This window comes from Rattus norvegicus, chromosome 1 (genome assembly GCF_036323735.1).
Source record: "Rattus norvegicus strain BN/NHsdMcwi chromosome 1, GRCr8, whole genome shotgun sequence".
Classification (NCBI taxonomy): domain Eukaryota; kingdom Metazoa; phylum Chordata; class Mammalia; order Rodentia; family Muridae; genus Rattus; species Rattus norvegicus.
The window spans coordinates 156,343,790-156,364,291 of NC_086019.1; the positions used below are offsets into that span (position 1 = coordinate 156,343,790).

At 42.4% G+C, this 20,502-nt stretch overlaps 1 protein-coding gene across 1 annotated transcript in view; it reads left to right on the forward strand.

Annotated features, from left to right (window-relative positions):
* The first annotated feature begins 104 nt into the window (after positions 1 to 104).
* Positions 105 to 20,502, forward strand: part of Prcp (prolylcarboxypeptidase) — a 52,402-nt gene continuing 32,004 nt past the window's right edge. Inside the window, 1 exon segment of the mRNA NM_001106281.3 lies at positions 105 to 325. Coding sequence (NP_001099751.2) covers positions 167 to 325 — 159 coding nt within the window. The 5' untranslated portion in view covers positions 105 to 166.

Consider the following 20,502-nt stretch of genomic DNA (forward strand, 5'->3'; position numbering starts at 1 on the left):
GGTGGAGGCAACGCCTTTGAGACCAGGGGCCGCCTGGTTTTAGGTTTCCCGAGGGAGGAGCTGGTCTGCAGCGGGCGGAGCTACGAGCTGGGCCTGGCTTAGTAGTGCTTTTCTGCGGGTGGCTCTCTTTCTTTAGCCGCCCACACTGTGGCTGCTGTCCTGAGCCATGGGCTGCTGGGCTCTCCTGCTCCTGCCTTTTCTATCACTCGGGGCCGCCACAACCATCCGGCCTAGGCTAAAGACCCTCGGCAGCCCGCACTTGTCAACTAACACACCCGACCCTGCTGTACCCAGTAGCTACTCAGTTCATTACTTCCAACAGAAGGTAAGCGGAGGCTGGGGAGTAAGGGTTCTAGGTCTCTGGTCCCAATCGCTCGCCGGTACCTTGCTTGGCTGTTACAGCTTGATGAAGCACCGCTGCCCACTCCAAAATTCAAACTCTGATACTTAGGACTTGATTTAGTTTTAGTTCACCTTTTCTGGAGGGTAGCTTTAAGCCTTAGTTATTCGAGTGTTCCCCATCAGAGACCGCGAGAAATCTATTCCTCCAGTTCTGGACGTCCAGGATACATATTTTTACCACTTCATCTCAGAAAATGCCTCAATTTGAACTTTTTTTTTTTTTTTACCTTGGCTAAAACCAAATTATGGAGACTAACCTTTGACCCCATCTCTCTCAACTCAAATTCTAATGTATGGAGGCTAACCTTGACCTTTAAGTCTCTCAACACGAATTCTAGTGTACCCATTACCTAATATAACAGGGTAAAGCGCTAGCCTATTCGCTTCACTAAACAGCTTCTCTCAGCTGAAATACTACCTTTAGAGGCTGAAGGTCTGTATCCTGATCTGAGGTGAGTGCAAGGATCAGGTCTTTTCTGGTCTGTGAACTTGAGTTCACAGTTTTAAGACAGACTTCTCCAATGCCTTTGTATTTTGCTGCAGCATGAGACATTACTCTATAGGTCTGAATGGAAAAGTACCTGTGTCCTCTGAAGTGACAGGATATATAATTCTATAGTTCTAGGAGTCTCTGAGGCCTGAATGGACAAGGCACTGGGATTAGCAAGTGTACAGTAGTCTGATCTTGGCTTTAGAAATCATACCAGGATTCCGGCCTTACCCTGTAATCTTAGAGAGGTTTCAGGGTAGTTTCTGAGCCAAGTTTCTTGGTTTGCTGAAGAGGGTTGCAGTGGTGACTAACTGAAGCTGGCACCTAGCAGAGTAGCTGCCTCAGTGGACAGTTATTGATGCATGGTTACTGATAGGAAGTTTGACTAGGAATTAAGAGGGAAGACATGGGGTTGTAGAACAATTTCATTTTGAAGTTAAAAAAGACCTAGAAACTTGTGTTTGGGTTTCTAAAAAACAGAAAGGAAAAGAAAAGCGTTTTAATTTTAGCTGAGGTAGCAGAAGTCTCTCTGGGACAGCCCCTTGAATCTCTACAGTTTCTTCATTTGTAAGTTGAGAAGTTGGAGTCAGGACCATGGAGTTTTCTGCTTTCCCTAGGAAAACCTTTCTGTGAAGCCAGCTGCTATGGCTGTCTAGCTGAAGTGAAGGTTGCATTTAGAAGGAGGACTTCCTCCTTCCTGAACCTCTGCTCTCCACCCACACTTACTGTAAAACAAAGTTGAACTCGGACTTTTCCCTACGGAACTACCCTTAATCCTTGTACTGAAACTTTTGAATTTTTTTTTACACATATAATTCTTGACAGCATCCAGTTATTAACAATAAAGTTAGAGGGAGAAGCTTTGGAATATCTGATCTCTAAAAATCTCTCTTTGAAAATGCTTTAGGAGAATGCAAAAGTAAAGGGATGGAATGATGCTAATCTCTCTCTTTCTTTCTCTTTCTCTCGTGTGTGTGTGTGTGTGTGTGTGTGTGTGTGTGTGTGTGTGTGTGCGCGCGCGCGGATGTGCACGTGTTGGACAGGAGGCTGATGTGAGTGCCCTATGCTATCACTCTCTGCCTTATTCTCTTGAATGAGAGAATGTTTTCTCATTGAACCTGGAAACCTGGCAGGCAGGCAGTTAGACCCAGTAATCCCCCTGTCATGACATTGGGGTTATAGGCAAGTGTGGAGCCATGGCTGACTTTATGTGGTTGCTAAGGTCTGAACTCAGGTTCTTAAGTTTGCAGGACAGGTGCTCTTACTGAGCCGTCTCCCCATTCCCCTCCCCTCCATTGTTTTTACAAATACAATTTAAGACTTTTTTTTTTTAACATTTCACATTTCAGCAGTTAGCAAGTGTGTCTTAGCTGGGGTTTTATTGCAACTTTTTTTTTTTTTAATTTTTCAAGACAGGGTTTCTCTGTGTAACCCTAGCTGTCCTGGGACTCCCTTTCCAGACCAGGCTGGCCTTGAACTCATAGAGATCCACTTGTTTTTGTCTGCCAAGTGCTGGGATTAAAGGCTTGTGCCACCATGCTCAACTATCAGCGAAACATTTAAAGGAAAACATTTAAATGGGGCTGGCTTACAGTTTCAGAGGTTTAGTCCATTATCATCATGTCAGGGAGCATGGCAGCCTGCAGGAGGTGGTGTTGGAGGAACCAGGGGTTCTACATCTTGATCCAAAGGCAGCAGAAGGCGACTGTGAGTAGTTGGAGCATGTATAACCTCAAAGCCCACCTCCACGGTGACACATTTTTTGGAACAAGGCCACACCTACTCCGACAAGGCCATATCTTCTAGTGTCAGACTCCCTGTGGGCCAAGCATTTGTACGCATGAACCTATGGGGGCCATACCTGTTCAAATCATCACAGCTACTTGATTTTTTATTTTACTCAGCAAAACCTTATACTCTAGCCTTGTACAGAGGTTATCCTTTTAGACACCTTTACTGCATGTCTTATTAATGTGGTGCTGGGGATTAAACCCAGAGCTTTGTGCATTATAGGCAAGCACCAACTGTTATATTGCCATCCCATTTTTACTTTGTGTGTGTGTGTGTATTTATGTGGTATGTGTATATGTTTGTGTGGGTATCTGCGTGTGTATAATTCCAAATGCATATATGTGCATTTGGATGTTTGCAGACAGTTTCTTCCTTAATTGCTTCCCGTCTAACTTTATGAAATAGGATTTCTCACTGAATTCAGGCTAGCTGGCCAATGAGCTCTAGAGATCTTCCTGTCTCTGTGGCTCAGGTCTAGCATTATAGGCAAAAGCCATGCCGAGTTCTTCAGAGAGTGTGTGTATGAGGGAGATTCAGGCCTCAGGCTCTCTACTGACTATCTTCTTAGCCCCACTTATACATTCTTAGTCCGTCTTGCTGCCCAGACCTTGGGCTACATCTCCATTGGTGTGATTATGCCTCTTGGAAACTGCTGGTCATTTGCACCCAGCTATTCCTCTTAGCTTCTGCTCAGTATGTCTGTTAGTCTTTGTCTTGTTCCAGTGTGAGTCTCATGGCTGTCAGTTCCTGCAGGCCTTCCTACACTGCCTCCGTTAGTTGTGGTACAAGCACATCAGTGACCTGGGTATTTTGATATATGTAGATCCCAGTTCTGCTTTCTCTTCCTGTTTGGCGTTCCCCTTCTTAACTTTTGCCCCAGTGACCTATTGTCCACTAAAATGCAGCTGTAAGAAGCTTCTTGGAAGAAGAGACTGATAACACAATCTTTCCCCTCCTCCTTGTTCTCTTCTTTCTCTTCCTCACTGGCTTCTGCTGATGACCTGTCCCTTAGGCCCCAAGTAGGACTAACGTTGTGTGAGTTGTTAACTATTGCTGTGTTTGATGATAGAAAAGCTTCTGGAAGGAGTCTTGGAGATCGTGGAACTGGCCCCTTAGATGTGATGGGCTGACTTTGATCTACGTTATGGAGGGTGGGTGATAATTAAGAACAGAGGTTCTCGAGAGATAAACCGCTTTGAGAATGAACTTTGGTTTTGCACCATCTGAGTAAACGGATGGCTTACTTGGAGGTAGCCCCTATTACAGTTAGCGAAACTGGTAATTAGACTGCACATCTCACAGGCTTGTTAGGAAGTGTGGTGATGTGTTCAGAGTATTTATCTAGCACCGTACATGTCACTGCGCAGCCAGGAAATGCTAAGCAATAATTATTTTTATCTTCCTGTTGCTTAATGCTTTACTTTACTTCTTTTTATTCAGAATAATACATTTAATGATTGCTTATAGCTAAAATTGTTATTCTAGAAAACATGAAAATCTCTTTGAACTTTTCCTGTGATGTTTTATTTGAAAATCTTTGTTTTATGTTAATAGACTTTTAACAGGAATAAATGTTTTTCTTTTGTGAAATGATTTATGTTTTGTTTTGTTTTTCTATACTATCTTGAGCTTTGGCAAAATATAGAAGGAAAATGTGGTAATGGATGTTGTTGGAATGGCCTTTTACTATTAAGACTACTAAAAAATATTTTTTTGTAGTAGCTGAGTGTCTGACATTTTATCAGTTAATACTAAAATGTAACTAAATACGAATTAACTTTAGAGTTTTAACTGTTAGCACATTTTGTGCTTTATGAGATCTAGATACAGACATTTCCATGTATATTCTAGTTTCAACTAATTTGTGTTGCTTTACTTTCTCAACTGTCCTGTACTGACATTTAGAATAAGATTGGCTGTGCTCATCTCTGATGCACCTTGAATTCTCCTGTCACCTGAGCCTCTGGTCTGCAGTGCTGTGCAGGAGGAGCAACAGTGTGGCACACACAGATTTGCGGTTTTACCGTAATGTTAATTGCCCGTGGTGAATTGGTCGTGTGCAGTAGTTCTATCTTGACTTTGAACAAGATATGAGCAAAGTACATTTCAACTCAACAGTTGTCATTTCTACCACTGCATATTAGTGACTTCAGTTTGCTTGGTTCTAGGCAGATTGCAGAGGAGAGAATATGAGTCAGGAAGAGTCCTTGTGGTATGCCTTTATTGTCTTCACTTCTAATGCCTTACACAGTGCTACCACATGGTAGGTAGGTTTTTACTTCCCTTGCACACTCAGATGGAGTCCTGCTGCAGATCATGTACTGGCTTAGAGTTTGAGTCCTCCTCCCTTAGAATTTGAGAGACTGCCCTGCAGAGAGGACTGGAGTTTGGTTCTCAGCATCCATGTCAAGTGGCTTATAACTGCCTATGATGCCAGATCCAGGAAGATCTGATACCTCTGGCTTATCTACACAGACACAGACACAGACACAGACACAGACACAGACACACACACACACACACACACACACACACACACACACACACACAAAATTGCACATAAAGAAAGATAGCTACATTGATAATTTTATTATATATTTAGAAGGTATATGGATGGAGAAGAATTATAAAAGTGTTTTTGTTAGGCTCACAATATTTAAAAGTCCTAGTTGTCATTTGCTAATTGTAAATGAATTAACATTTATTGCTTATGTATTCTGGGCTGGATGCTATGTATCTTTCTTTTTGACAGTGCTTTATCCATGTTAGGCAAGTGCTGTGTCACTGATCTACATGCCTATTCTTTCATATCTAATTGGATATATTACAATTTTTTCATGAAGTGTAGGTTTTAATTGAAGTTATAGAAATTGGCTTGATTAAGCTATAGTAATTGTGCTACTTTTTAATCTGTTGCTTCAATATCTCTGGTCTTTCCTTGACATTATGATGCCTGTATGTTGTAACTAATAATAAAAATCCCTGGTGAACCTGTTTACTTTCCACATTATTATTTAGCCCTTATAACAATCTTGTAAGATTGTTGCCCATTTTAGAAGTGAGACTATTGGAATTTAGAAAAATCAAAGGAATATACATCTTGTTCATTCTATTTGTAAAATAATTATAGTATTTAAAGCTGAAATTGTAACTAATTTGTGGTGTATTTGCTTTTTTTTTAAAGATTTTTTTATTTATTATTATATATGAGTACACTGTAGCTGTCTTCAGATACACCAGAGAAGGGCATCGGATCTCTTTACAGGTGGTTGTGAGCCACCATGTGGTTGCTGGGAATTGAACTCAGGACCTCTGGAAGAGCAGTCAGTACTCTTAACCGCTGAGCCATCTCTCCAGCCCTTGTGGTGTATTTGTAAAGTGGGGTGTTATTACTCTTAAAAATTGTGGTCTTGAAGCACATATGATGGTGTAGGAGAATGTTCATGCATCAATGATAAAGGAAAACAGAAAAGTGAGTGTATCATATTATATTAATTCATTTCCCTCTGCTCCAATAAAGTGTCTGAAGGTGAGGACTTTATAATTAACAGAGCAATGTTGAATATGACAGTTTAGGCAGCAGCATGGCATTGAGTCTGGTGGCACTGGCAGTGGCATGGCATTGAGTCTGGTGGCTGCATCCTATCACTGTAGCGCCTAATACAGGGAGATAATATATGGTGACACAGGAAGCCAGAGAACACAGAGGAGGCAGCAGCCCTATTCTTTTATAATAAGTCTTAGGAAAACTAATTTCCTGGTTAATTTCTTAGAGAGGAGTGGCCCCAAATGACCTACTTAGCTCCCACTAGGCTCCACCTCTTGGATTTCACCACTTTCCAATGTGTTTGCTCATGACCCAACTCTCAGCACATGAGTCCATGGAGGGGACAAACCACTGTACATGTGTCTTTAAGTTCTTCTATTAAGTATTGGTTGCTTGTTTTATTTTACGCACTGTTCTAGTGACGAGGGAGAAAATGTTCTCTACAGTGTTCTAGGCACAAGGGTGATCAGGTACACAAACTCAAGAGATAGGTGTGTGTCTGGTGAGAACTGTTCTAAGGCCAGTGTGGCTAGGGTATATGTCTCAGGAAAGAAGAAGTAGGGGACAAGGTAGTAAGGTAAAAAAAGGGGGACAGACTAATGGGGACCTTGACTATTATAAAGAATTGAGTCTTTATTTAGAATTAGGTTTGAATATTAACAGCAGAAGAGTGACATGTTCTGATGATGTTTTAACAGACATGATATGGTTATTGTATGAAGAATGGACTGTGGAGGGGAACCAGGTGCAGCAGGAAGAGTAGGCTACTGCAAAAATGATGATGATGATGGTGGTGATGGTGGTGGTGGTGGTGGTGGTGATGATGATGATGATGATGATGATAATTCAGATTACAGTGTTGGCTTGAATTAGTAGCATAGTAGTGGAAACATGAAAAATGCTCAAGTTTAGGGATCTTCTTTGAAGATACAGTTTAGAGGTATAGTTGATGAATTAGATGTGGGACAAAAGATAAATGGAAGTTGAGGATGGTTTCATTAGTTCTTGACCTGAGCATATTGGAAGATGAAATTGTCATGTACTAATATGAGGAAGCCTTGGAATATGTTTGGGGATGGGAGGAGAGAAAGATGTGTTGCTTGAGTCAGGAGTTCAGAAGAGAGGGAGAGCAGGAAGTGGAGTTGAAGCTCTTTTAGTATGCCGGTGAGCTATAAAGTCAAGGCTGGAAAAGAACAGCAGATGAGCTAGTGAAGATGCTTCCTTATATTTGGAAGTTCATCTTGGCTGAGGCTGGTGAAGCATGCTTGCATTTTCTGTTACCTGGGAGGTAGAGGCAGGAGGACCACGTGATCCAGGCCAGCCCAGACAGCCAGGTGAGACATGGCCATTGAACAACACTTAAAGGGTGCGACTACAGACATCAGCCACAGGAATTAAGCCATGTAAGCAGGGGAATGAAGCTGAACGGAGAGTTAAGGGCATTAGCGAGGCTGAAGGACATAGGGCTCATGACAGAAGTAGTGAAAAGTGATGGCTGAAGAAAGTGGGAAGCTCGACACTCACTGCAAGGTTGGTATGACTGGGGTGACAAGATGGAGGATTTGAAGAAAGACGTATCACAGGTGAACAGTTTCGCAGGTGTTATGTGGAATGGTAGTAAGCAAGGAGGTGAAATTGCCATGGAGGAGGAGATATGAACTGGGTCACTGGTGGTTGCACAGGACAGCTGGCAGAGTTGTCTAGCTTGATGACATTTTAAGGCAGCGATTGGGGAAGAAGAATGGAGACTTAGAAGCAAGGAGTACTCCAACTAAGGGGGTATTGGGAAGATATTGAGAGAGACAGAATTTGGGGATGTCTGAAAGGAAGTTAAAATCACAGAAATCAGCCCAGGGTAGACATTGGCTCTGACCTTTTAACCTCCCACATGTGTCTGCATTTAGTCCTTTTTGGTGGAAGCAGGAAGACATACACTCAACTTCCATGATTCCCCACATGACTACTTTAAAGCCATTCTCAAATCCTTTCTGGGTGGTCTCTTTGAACCCCTCCCTGTCCATCTCCATTTTCTCCTCCCCAAGTCCATGCCTCTTTCCTCCCATCCCCAAATAATCCCAGTAGTAAATAATAGACATCATTTGAGCTAGAACTATGTGCCAGGCAGTGTTCTAAGCACTTTATACATGTTAACATTGATTCTCAAAGTGACCCTAACTGTGATATCTTGGCACAATACCTCTAACTTATCATGGGGAAACTGAACTGCAGAGTGTTATCCATTTTAATCCCCATCCCAGTCTGCCTCCTCATATTTCTCTGTGACATTTCTTGTAGGTCTTACTCAGAACTAGTCTCAGCTAGTTAGATAATTTAGTCTGACTTTCTCTTCAGACCGATTATTACAAAACATTTGATAATATGTGTATATAAACATCTGTTGTGGTAAAGAATAAACAATGACGCAGGGCAGCAGGCACCATGCCACACTACCTCCTGCTCCTCTCTGTCTCTCCACCTCCATGTCTAGTCTCACATTGGTGCCGGCTACTCTCTAGGCCCTGCGTCAGCCACCCTCTTGTGACTCTCTCCTGTAAACTCTGTCCACAATCCCAGCATCCGCCCCCTGTGGTTGTTGTCACAATTCTCAATATTCTAGTAAAGTCAAAACTCTAGAAGCTTGTAATTTATCAATCAGATTTATATCAGTAAATTCTCACCCCACAAAACATCCATACAATAAACTCAGAGCCAATTAATATTGATATAAACTGCCCACCCAGATAAGACAAATTGTCCTATAATTATCCATCCCTTATATGATTTTCATAGCTACCTGTGGCTCTTTAAAGCCACATGGAGGTGGGTCATCCTCCTCCATCTTCATTTTCCCCCTTCTCTTCCCCCCTCTCAAACTCTGTGCCCACCTTACTTTTTCACTGTCCAATCACAGGCCTTGCCTTATCTTGTGCCTGCCCTCACCTGCATATAGATATCAATCCACAAACATGGATCATAGCTTTGGAGACAGCAGCCTGACTTCTCCTGAGGAGCTTATTTTCTGCTTGGGCAATAAAAATAAAACAAGCAAATAAATGTTAAGATTACGGCTGAGGGACTGGAGCAACGGCTCAGTGGTTAAGAGCCCCAGCACCCACATGGCTGCTCACAACGGTCTAACCTCCAGTCTCAGGCTTCCAGTGCCCTCTCCTAACGTCCAAGGGTACTTACTGCACACATGTGGTGCACAGACATACATGAAGGCAAAAGCACCTATACACACAGAATAATAACAAAAAAGATTACAATTTGTGATAGTTATCTCGAAAGAAAAGGTTGGAGGTGGCTGGGTGTATGTGTGTGTGTGTGTGTGTGTGTGTGTGGATGTGGAGCAGTGGGCAAAGCTAAGTACAACAGTGTTCAGCATGCCTATGTGAGGTCAGCTTCTCTGAGGATAGGCCATTGCACCTGAGCAGAAAAAAAAAAATTTAAAACCTGAGGTGTCAGTTACGTTGCGTTCTTTCTCTTGTACTCTTTGTGCCTGCAATGCTTGAGTTGGTTCCATCTGTAGTCTTTTATTTTCACTTGTGTGTCCCTCCTGTTGCTGTAATTCCATTGGTGTGACACCCTAACTTCTGGTAGAGGAGAGCAGTTGGTTGTCCCTGAAGATCCTTTCCCATTGTTGTTCTGTGAGTCACATTAATTATGTAAATCAAGCTACTTTCCTGCTCAGAATGTGCCTTGGCTCCTTATTGTTTTGTGTATTAAAAACACTATCTGGAGCCTGTATTGGTGACTAATGCCTGTAATCCTAGCTGTTGGGAGACTGAGGCTGGAGGGTTGTGAGTTCAAGTCAGCTTGGACTACAGAGTGAGACTCTGTCTTAGACCAAGGGAGGCATGGGGAGAACAGAATCCTGTAGCACTGACAGGTTTTCACTCTGGGGCTGCAGCCCACTGTTAAGTTTCCAATCTGTTCTCCACACATGTTCATTCCTGGCTCTGTTCCTCAGTCTGCATTGTTCCCTTCAATGACTCTCTGTTAGCCTTTCCTGCCTTTGTCAGTCTCATGCATTCATCCATGTCTTAAGCTCCATCCAAGACACCACCACGGCCAGGAGTCATTTCAAAATCTGGAGAGTATGGCTGGCCAGCTCTTTATACTTTTATGGTGGCAGGTATCTTTTTCCTTCCTTGTGTTCTGGTATTTGGTTTGTATCCTTCTAGTAATGCCCTGCCCCCTACCTTCTTTAGACAGGTTCTTGGTGCATAGCACAGGCTAGCTTCAATCTGAGCCAGTTGTCTACATCCAAAGTGATTGGATTGGATTACAGGTATTTGCTGCCACACTGACTTCTTATTTGTCTAATAACACTGAGTATTAGTGTACTTAGGATGCTGTCTTTACAGATCATCTTAATCTGTTTCATTTGCCTTCCCTCTTGTCCACTTCACTAGACATCGAAGTAAGGGGGATGGTGATAGTTACATAAACTTATGTCTCTTCTTGATGAGCACATGAGAGTAGGTCTGTTTTCATTCTGTTCATTTCAATAGTCTGCAAGCTGTAGCTAGAATTTTATTTTGATCCTTCTTCCAGCTTGCCTACCAAGAGATTCAGAAAGTAACAACTTAATTCCAGATTTTCTTTGGTATATGGATGGTGGCTGTAGAAAGGGTAATAAAATAAAAACATTAGGAAAAATGTGGGCTGAGAAGATACCTCAGTCAGTTAAGTGCTTGCCTTGGAAGCGTGAGGACCACAGTTTGATTCCTGGAACTCATCTTTAGAAAAACAAACCCACAAAACTCTGAGTGTGGCAGCCTGCATTTGTCATTTCCAGCCCTGCGGAGGTGGACATGGGTGGATCCCTTGCACTTGCTGCCTAGCCAGCCTTGCCTGTTTGACTAACCCCAGGCTGGTGAAAGACCTTGTCTCACAACAAGCTGCATAGGTTTTGAGGTGTTACATCTGGCTTCTTTACACGGGTACATATGTACGTATGTACATATACACACAATAAAAGGAAAATGTCTTTTTAAAGGTCCCTGTTGGCAGGGGTGTCATCGTTTTGTTAGTTTTTTTTTTTAAAACATAGGTTCAAAGAATCAAACTCTGGTCCTCAGGTTTCTAAGTCAAGCACCTAATTGACTTGGGGGTGGGGGTCAAGAGCGCGCACGTGCGCGCACACACACACACACACACACACACACACACACACACACACACACTTTTATTTAAAGAAAGTATTTGTATGGTGGTTAATTGTCTCCCAATCAAACTTACAAGAGAGTTAAAGGAAACATAATTTTGTTTCTTCATTTACAAACCAAGTCTAATTATCTATAGATCTTTTTTGCCCTTACTAACTCGGGTTGCCCTGCAGTGCTACCATTGGTGAGAAGTTGTCTCCAGCTGTCCATGCCTCCGCCCAGCCCATGACATTTTCCTTCCTGATCACATTTTATAGGTTGGTACATCATCTAGGAAAAAAAAAACCAGGCTGTTAATGCCAGATTCTCTGGAGGCTTTCTCTGAACCGTACTGCAGTCTGGAGATGAGAAGAAAAACTTTCCTTTTGTTCCCTGTGGGTCCTCTGCAATAAATTGGAACACAGACCGAATAGGAGAAAATACACACATACACGTCTATGACCATGCACAGGGGAATATCACAGGGATATGGCCTCTAATGATTCAATGTGATTCAGGTACTTAATTCTGAAAGGGGTATGAGAGAGTGTAGACAATTTTGAGGACTCCTAATTCTGGAGACAGAAATTAGTTTGTAAAATTGTTTATTCTCTTTGGAATTGGAAGGAACCTACGGGACAGACATCATGTGGCAAATTCATTCCTCAGCCCTCCTTTTGTTACAAGTAATGAGATCTGAGCTGCGCTTTAAGTGCGAAGTGGTGCAGATTTTGTCCAGGCACAAGGTCTTTCATGTCTGCCTTTTAGCTCCTCCTCCCGCTATATTATAGAGCATTTGTGGTTTTGAGAGGGAGAAAGTGTTGTTCAAAGTTATCACTACAGTTTAATTAGTACCGTTATTATTGATTCATATTCCCTCCCCTGCGGTGTGTGTGTGTGTGTGTGTGTGTGTGTGTGTGTGTGTGTGTGTGTGATCCTTGATTCAAGTGTCACTTTAGGGAAGTTTTTCATAGGAGTCCACATATGATAAAAAAACATGCTTTATTTTCTACATCCTACAAGTTTGGGCAACGACACTGTGATTTAATAACCCGATTTAGATAAGGAACTACAAGCCCGATAATGGTTCTGACTCACCAGACAGGAAGGTAAGGAAGTGCTAGTTATTCTTTGTCAACTTTTATTTCCATGCAGTTTGAAGCAGGGTCATGCTGCAGACACTGTCCTTTTAAGCACTCGGAAACCTCTGCCACTTCCGACACTGGTGGCTTCTTCCCCTGAAGGAGCAGGTCATGGGTCACAACACGGAAAAGCAGGGGTGACAGCTCGCTTATCCTTGGTGCTGATGGGCCTCCTATCCCTTGACCATTGTTTTCCCTGATAATGAGAAGTCCAGGCTGAGGAGACTTCTCTCTGCTGTGCCTGCGCTCTAATCTTTCAGGTGAGGCATGACCACACTTTATAGGGCAGGAGTTTGTGTGTGTGCGTTGAACCTCTTTTCTCAGTTGAGCACACCTACCTCCATCTTGACTGTCCGTGGCCCTGGAAGGTCTGCTCTAGTACCACGGCTCATCGTTCCTCACACACCTCACAAGTGCAGGCAGTTCTAGAGAGCTATACACTCTTAGGGACATAATGACTCAGGCTATCTTGACTTTCTATTAAGATAAATAATTTGAAAATGTGTAGGTTGGTTGCTCAATCTTTTAAAAGATGATGCTATGACCCAGTAAATTGATTTTATAGTTCACTGATGAATCATAGCCTCCATTTTATAAAACACTATCAACTCATACAAAGATTAATGCTTCTCATGATGGAAAGATAAGGCTGGGTACAAGTCTACTACAGGGTGAGCCTAAGGTATTGGGAAAGAGACATGAGAGCCTAGGAATTCAGAGGAGGCAAAATTCTATGGTGAAAACAGCTTCCTTTGCAGGAAGATGGTTCTGTCTGAGGAAGCGACTTCCATATTTACCTTTGAAACAAGATCTTTGAAACAAAGAAAATCGAGGGGGCCTCAGAAGTGAAAAGAGCCCCTCACTCTAGAGTCTGGATGAACATTCTTACCAGCTGAGAGAATTTTGTTACAACTAACAAAGTTCACCGTAAACATTACCCTCCTAGTTACAATAGTTTTATAAAGAGATTTTAAATAACAATGCTGAGGTTTAAGCGGGAAGATGGTGGCAGAGAGGGGAGGAGAAGATAGGGTTGAGGGAGGCTTAGGCAAAGCTAAGATGCACCAGAAGCCTGCTAGACTTAGTCTGAATGGAGGTGTCCTGAGCACGTGGACAATGGTACTGTCAGATGCCACATTTCCCATGTGAAAATCCCAGTGTCCAGAGCAGATTGTCTCCCTATGAGTTGGTCAGCATGGCCCTTAAACCTTCAAAATACTGTAGGTAAACGTTGGTGGCACACCACAACTGGATTATACCATCCTGTAGCTGAAGAAGCCACATGTTCTGGTTACAGGTCATAGAGAAAGCAAACTGGAAGTAAATGGAGGCTCCTTCCTGCTAGCTACCCTTCATTGTGTCGGGCACCGTAGAGGCTGCTGGGGTGGCTGGTCATCAGCAGGCTTTCTGAGCTGCGGACCCAGTTGGTCAGACCCACTAGTCTAGTAATAGTTTGCTATGAGAGAAATCAACCTTTTTGATGTGGTTTGTTCCAAAGGAGAGAATCCACATCAGATTCTATAAAGTCCATGGAAAGCCCTTGGCTCGGGAGGTCATATTCCCTAGCAGGGAAACTACCAATGCTGTTTTTCTAAATGGACACGATGCACCTGTCAAATCACATCCTAAATACTATGTTCACGCTTATAGAAAATGCTGCCATCAGCCTTGCTCAGAGAAACTTCTTTCTGCAATGGACAGCAGTAACTGCAGAGTCTCATGACTCATCAAAGGGCTGAGAGTAAGTGTCTGTTGAGTGCTTAGCCATAAATGAGATATCTATATTGCCCTCTCCTAGGCTCAGGGAGAAGGTGGGGCAAAAAGAATGTAAGCCTGAGGAAAGATTGGAGTCTTTTGGGCATGACACAGCAATTGGATTTCTGAACTCACAGAAACTGTGATTACCTGCACAAGATGGCGGTCTGTTTATCGCCTTTCATGGAAGAGCTTGGAGCTCGTGAAACCCCATCCTCCTGAGGAGCTATAAGTAGTGATGGCCTGTGGAGGAAGGAGAAGCGTAGTCTTTAGTGGTGTAGTTGCAGGTACGGTGCCCATGTTCCTGTAAGCAGCCCTAGGGGAAAACTGGATCAAAGAAAATGGGTAAAGCACTTGTCACGCAAACCTGAGTACTTCAGTTTGAATCCCTCAGACTTACACGCAGCTAACTATGGTAATGACTCTGTAGTCCCAGCGCTTCTATGGAGGCATAGGAGGTAGGAGGAGGAAAATCCCTGTGAAATTCATGGATCAGAAGCCAAGTCCATACAATGTTGAAAAACAAAGAGGCTTTATCTCAGGGTGGAATGTGAGGATTACCACCCACAGTTGGGGGTTGATTCCCAGGTGAGCGCGGTGCGAGCACGCCCCTCTCCAGAGACGGGAGGTCAAAGTGGAAGGGGATCCTATTTGGAAATAGAAAGGGATCACTGGGAGTAAGACTGCAATGAGAGAGATAACAGGTGAATATGATGTAAGGCATCATGTATTACATGAAAATCATGCATGGCTACTGGGAAGAATGCAAGACGCCTTGAAACCCTGCTTGCCTTTTCTCCTTTAAGGTAAATTTTGGATAAAACTTTTTTTAAAAAAATAAACAACTCTACTTCACACTGACTCTTCCAGAATTACTTTCTATGGCAAAGTCATGAATCCTAGCATCGCACATGTAGAAGTGGAGTATCTAAAAGACCTGTTCAGTATGCTGAGTGGCACACAGTGTTGTGTCTCCTACTCTGTGCTCTCACTGACTATCAGAGTTTACAGATTTTCTTCCTTGACAATTAATGCCTCTTGTTTTTAACAAGGGCGGGTGGGTATAATACACAATTGCATCTATCTTTCCTTGGGCTTTAGATCTATCCTCCCTTGCTTTCCCTCAGTGTTTACGTGCTTCTGTACCTGTGGAGCTTGTTGAGGTTGTCTAACTCGCACTGCCATTTCATTGGCAAGAGGAAGCGGGAGCTCATCTATTCCGAAGATGACTAAAAGGCATCATTCCCAAATGGTGAGCTCTATGAGATCAGAGGCCATGGGAGGAAAATGTCACTTGCAAATGGTAGTATTACCTTGGCCCCACTGTAGTTTTGAAGGGAGAGGTCCCTTTAGTAAGTATAAATTGTAGAGTAATTATTGTACCTCAGAGTGCGACACTGTTTTTTTCTATCTTGGAGTTTATAGTAGCTTAACTGTAAGACATGTTTATTTTATTTTGTTAGGGAGCCGAGGATAAAACCAAGGGCTCTGTACATGCTAGGCTATTCCTTGTTTGACTGACTTCTGTGATTATCTGTCAGAATAAAACTGTTTTGTTGTCACCAGGCTGTAAGCTCACACCGATCATGTGTATCTTGTTGATCTGCACATCTCTGCGAATTGCCTCACAGCGCTTAGCCGAGGAATGCTTGTCTGGTGAATGTGTCTAGCTCGTGATGGCCATGTGTTTGTACATCCTATTAACTCTGGGCAGCTGTCATCAAAGATGTTGAGGTAGTGCCAAGGCACCTGAAAGCAATCGAGGAAGCCACAGAGTCCCTTTTGAACTTGCCGCTATTGTTCTGAGTTTGGGTTTTAGCTGAGGATGTCCTTTTTCCCTTCCTTATCTTTTTCACAGTGCTCCAAACAATGAGTGGTCTGCACTGTGTGTTTTTGAGATGATGATAAGAGATCCCTGGAGGTTGTTGATAGTGAATCAGTGTTGAATTTGGTGTTGGAGTTCCCCAGAAGGAAAAGAGCACAGGATTGCTTTCTTTAGTTGCTTCCTTTGGCAAGTCCTGTTCCTGTGGGGACTTTGTACATTTCATTCTCCCCTCACGTCCGCTAAAAATCGTGCATTTGTTCAGCCTGACAAAATATGTTTTAGCACAGCCCTCTATAAGGAGAGTGTTGTTATGTTGTGTTTTCTCAATTAGTGCTTGTCACAAGTGTGATTTTCAGAGGGTTCTCTCCGCATGAGGATGAATCATATTTTAGTGTCAAGGACTAATAATGCTCTTGCACGTCCTTTTCTTAACGCACGCAGTGTCTTGGTTGAGGATAAAGGTCAGTGGCAGAACAATTTTCTGGCAAGCGCTGTGCTTGCTGCCCATCCCCCATCTTTGTTTTGTTAGTTACCATACTGAAATAAAGTTTATCACTCTCCTAGTCCCCTTCCTGTCCCCATAGTGTTTCTCCTCTGTTCTTATGTCACATACAATCATCCATCTATATAGACATTTGACTCTAGATTCTGCATTCAAGAGAAAACAGGCAATATTTGTCTTTCTTTTTGTCCATATCGCCTTCTCTTGTTCTCCAGTCTTTGTAGATCTCCTCCATCCTCCCAAACTTTCCTTCTTTCATTTTATATGTACACACACACACACACACACACACACACACACACACACACACACACACGAAATCTAGGTTGTGCCTATGATAGAAAACCAGTAACAATTATCGGAGTCTGATGTATTTCACTTAACTAAATGATCCCTGTCATTCATTTCTCTGCAAATAAGTCTATTCTTTATGGCTGAATAAAATTTCCTGTGAATGTATACCACATTTTTATTATTCATCTGTTGATGGACATCTTACTTGATTCCATGTCTTAGCTATTGCAACTAGAGACACTGTTTTTAAAAGAAGAAACATGAATGACCAGTAAATATGTGAAAATATGTTCAACTTCCTTAGCTATTATGGAAATGCAGATCAAAATAACATGCAGACTGCATCTCAGAATGGCTGTCACCCAACAAACTGCTGGCAAAGGTGGTAACATTTTGCACTACTGATGGTTATGAAAATTGACCTTTGGAGCAAAGAACTGTAAGCCTGGAAGGGCAAACCGTCTTTCACGTCCAGAGGCTACAAGTCCAAACAAGATGTGGGCAGGATTAGGTCCTTGTTGGGGGCTATCTTAGTTACTTTTCATTCATTTTTGTGATGAGACACCAAGACAACTTCTTATGAAAGAAAGGGTTTTATTTGGGCTTATGGATTCAGGGGCTATAGAGTCCTTGGTGGTGGAGCAAAAGCATAGTGACAGGAACAGCTGAGAACACACATTGGTAATGGCTCCAGACTTTTGAAACCTCACAACCCACCCTGGTGACACATCTCCTCCAAGGCCACACCTTCCAATCTTCCCAAATAGTTCTACCAACTAGGGGCCAAGTATTCAAACAAAGGAGCCTATAGGGACCATTCTCACTCAAACCACCACAGCGGGTCAAAGGGGGAGGATTTTTGTTTTTGTTTTGTTTTTTGTTTTTTTGTTTTTTTTTATGCCTCTCTTCTGGCTGCCGGGGCTCATTGGTAATCCTCGGTATTTCACGGTTTGCAGCTGTTTGGCTGTGTTTCTATTGCCTCGCAGCCATCTCCTTTTGTCTACGTCTGCACACTGCATTCATTGTGTGCTTGTTTCCATTTCTTCTCTGTAAGAATTACCTCATGGAGACCTCAGTTCAGCTACTTATATCTGCAGTGATCCAGTTTCCAAACAAGGCCCCACAGAAGTCAAGAAAGATATGCAATATTTGTCAGGGGATATTACTCAATCCAGTCCAGCTTCCCTGATTCTCTTAAGTCAGTCTGGGTTATGTCTATAAGTACTTCCCTAGTTCTGTAATTTCAGTGAACAGTGAGCAAATGATTTGTCAAACCATATGCTGTGTGTGGAATTCAGACTTGGGTACTATATTTAAAAGGGGGATATTAATTGAAATAGGATGTGATCAGTGTTTTGAGGACTTTAGAAATAGGGTTATATGAGAACTAGACTGGCTTGTTTGGATAGGGATGATTTGGGAAGTGAATATAGCCTCTGGGCTGAAGGGATAGAATGCAAGAGTGGATTGTAAGTTACATGCATCATGTGTGTATGAAAAATGTGTGGTTGGCTTTCATCTTTTAGGAGTTGGGGGTTGTCTTCATTTGTTTTCACTACAGTAGATTCTAGCCTCCATTTCTGGAATGTGGCATATAATTATAATGATGGTATCAGGAGAATATATAGGAACATTTAGAACAAGAGATTATAAAGGAAGGACTGGTTTGATGGCTCATAGGTTAAGAATGCTGGATGTTCTTCCAGAGATCCCCAGTTCAATTCCCAGCATCCCAGCATGGTGGCTCATGACCATCTATAAGGGAATCTGATCCCCTTTTGTGGCATGTAGGTATACATGCAGATAGAGCACAGTTATAAAGGAAGAAAAACGGTGTTGTGTCATATTTAATAAAACAGGAAATGTAAACTTAAATTCTTGCTTGGCCTCATGTACTGGTTTTGTCTGCCTTTGAAATGCTGGTATGTGTGTTTGTCCTGGCAAGAAGTTGTCTTCTTCGTCCTCTTCGGAATGGAATACCTTCTAATACAGGTTAAGATGCTGTGCAATACTGCAGGAATTCACCTTCTACCCACTCCTTAATCCTCTGTCTCTCCTTCCCAGCAATTGGTTGTTGGCATTTTTATTTACCAATCAGAATCAACTGGGGCAGGGTCCTAGAAACTAAGTGCACACACCCGTGTAAGCAGTTTTGGGGACCCAGGTTAATATTAGAATACAAGCAGCATGAGACCAAACCTACTACACATCCCTTCATAAAACCATATCCCTTTTACCACCAACAGCTTCTGACTTGAAGCTTGCTCTATGTGGTTCATAGTTTTTGCACACGTTCTTGTTCTGGTGCTTGAGTTCCTCATTAGTACCAGAGAGCATTCTGGTTAGGCTTCAAGCTTCCACATACATGTTACCCCTACACTGTTTCTCATGACTCATGGGATATTATCTCTGCTTCTGAATTCTAGCACTCCGTCCACAGGACTCAACCATCACTTTTGCCAAGTTCTGAACTTGAGATGTCAAATAGGGTCTTACTAAGTTCTTTCCCTCTTATCTTTGTTTAATGAATCTTGATTCCTTGTACCACTTTCTAAAATGTTTTAAGTGAAGGAAAGATTTGATGCTGTATGGTTCAGCGCAACATAATCTACCTATGATTGTATGGCGCTTATGGAGGTTGGAAGACTGTGTCTCATACACTGGAAATAGAGTTATAAAAGGCTGTGAGCCACCACATAGGTACTGGGAATTGAACTTGGGTCCTTTGCAAGAGCAACCTGTGCTCTTAACCACCCAGCTACCACTCTAGTCCTCAACTTTGAATGTTTTAAAATCTATGAATTTATTTTATTTACCATGGAAACATGCCTTAGTCTAAGTCTGGAACTCCCTAATTCTCTTTTGAGTCACTAGCCCCTTGCAATGATACCCACCATCCTGACTTCCAACATACATTTGCCCTCTGATATTCAAAAGAAGGGAAATGGAGCCAGTGACCATGGTACACCTTGTAATCCCAACACTCACAAAGACTGCTGAGTTCAGGGCCAGCCTGGGCTACATATTAAGTAGCAGGGAAGTATAAGCCACAGAGCAAACAAACATGAGAAACAAAATTAAAAGGAACCAATCACTAGATTTCAGTGATCTGAATAAATATTTAAGAAAGGCAAGAAAAATTTAGTTTGGGCATACTGGTACATGCCTATAATCTCAGCACCCAGGAGACTGGGGCAAGGGGCTCTCAAACTTTAGGACAGTCTGTATTACAGAGTGGGAGAAACTTTTATTTTTAAAGGCAGAAGCAACAGAAAGAGGAGAAGGAGTAAGACAAGAGATTGAAAATTGTCATCTCTACAGCATGAAGTTTTTTACCTAAGAGCTTGGCCTTGAGATCGAGGTTTCCATCTGTCCTACTTGTATGATCTAATTTAAAATGTAATGGACTCTCCTACTTTACTTTGGTTCAATCAGTGCAGACATTTTAATTTGAGAGCTGTAGTGGTACAAAGCATCCTTAAACCCTGAGGGTTACCAACCATCAATCATATTGTGCTCCTCTAGAGCTATCTACCCAAATGAGATGCCAGAATCCTTGAATAAAACCATCACCATTGTGTAATTATGTGTGTGCACAGGCACA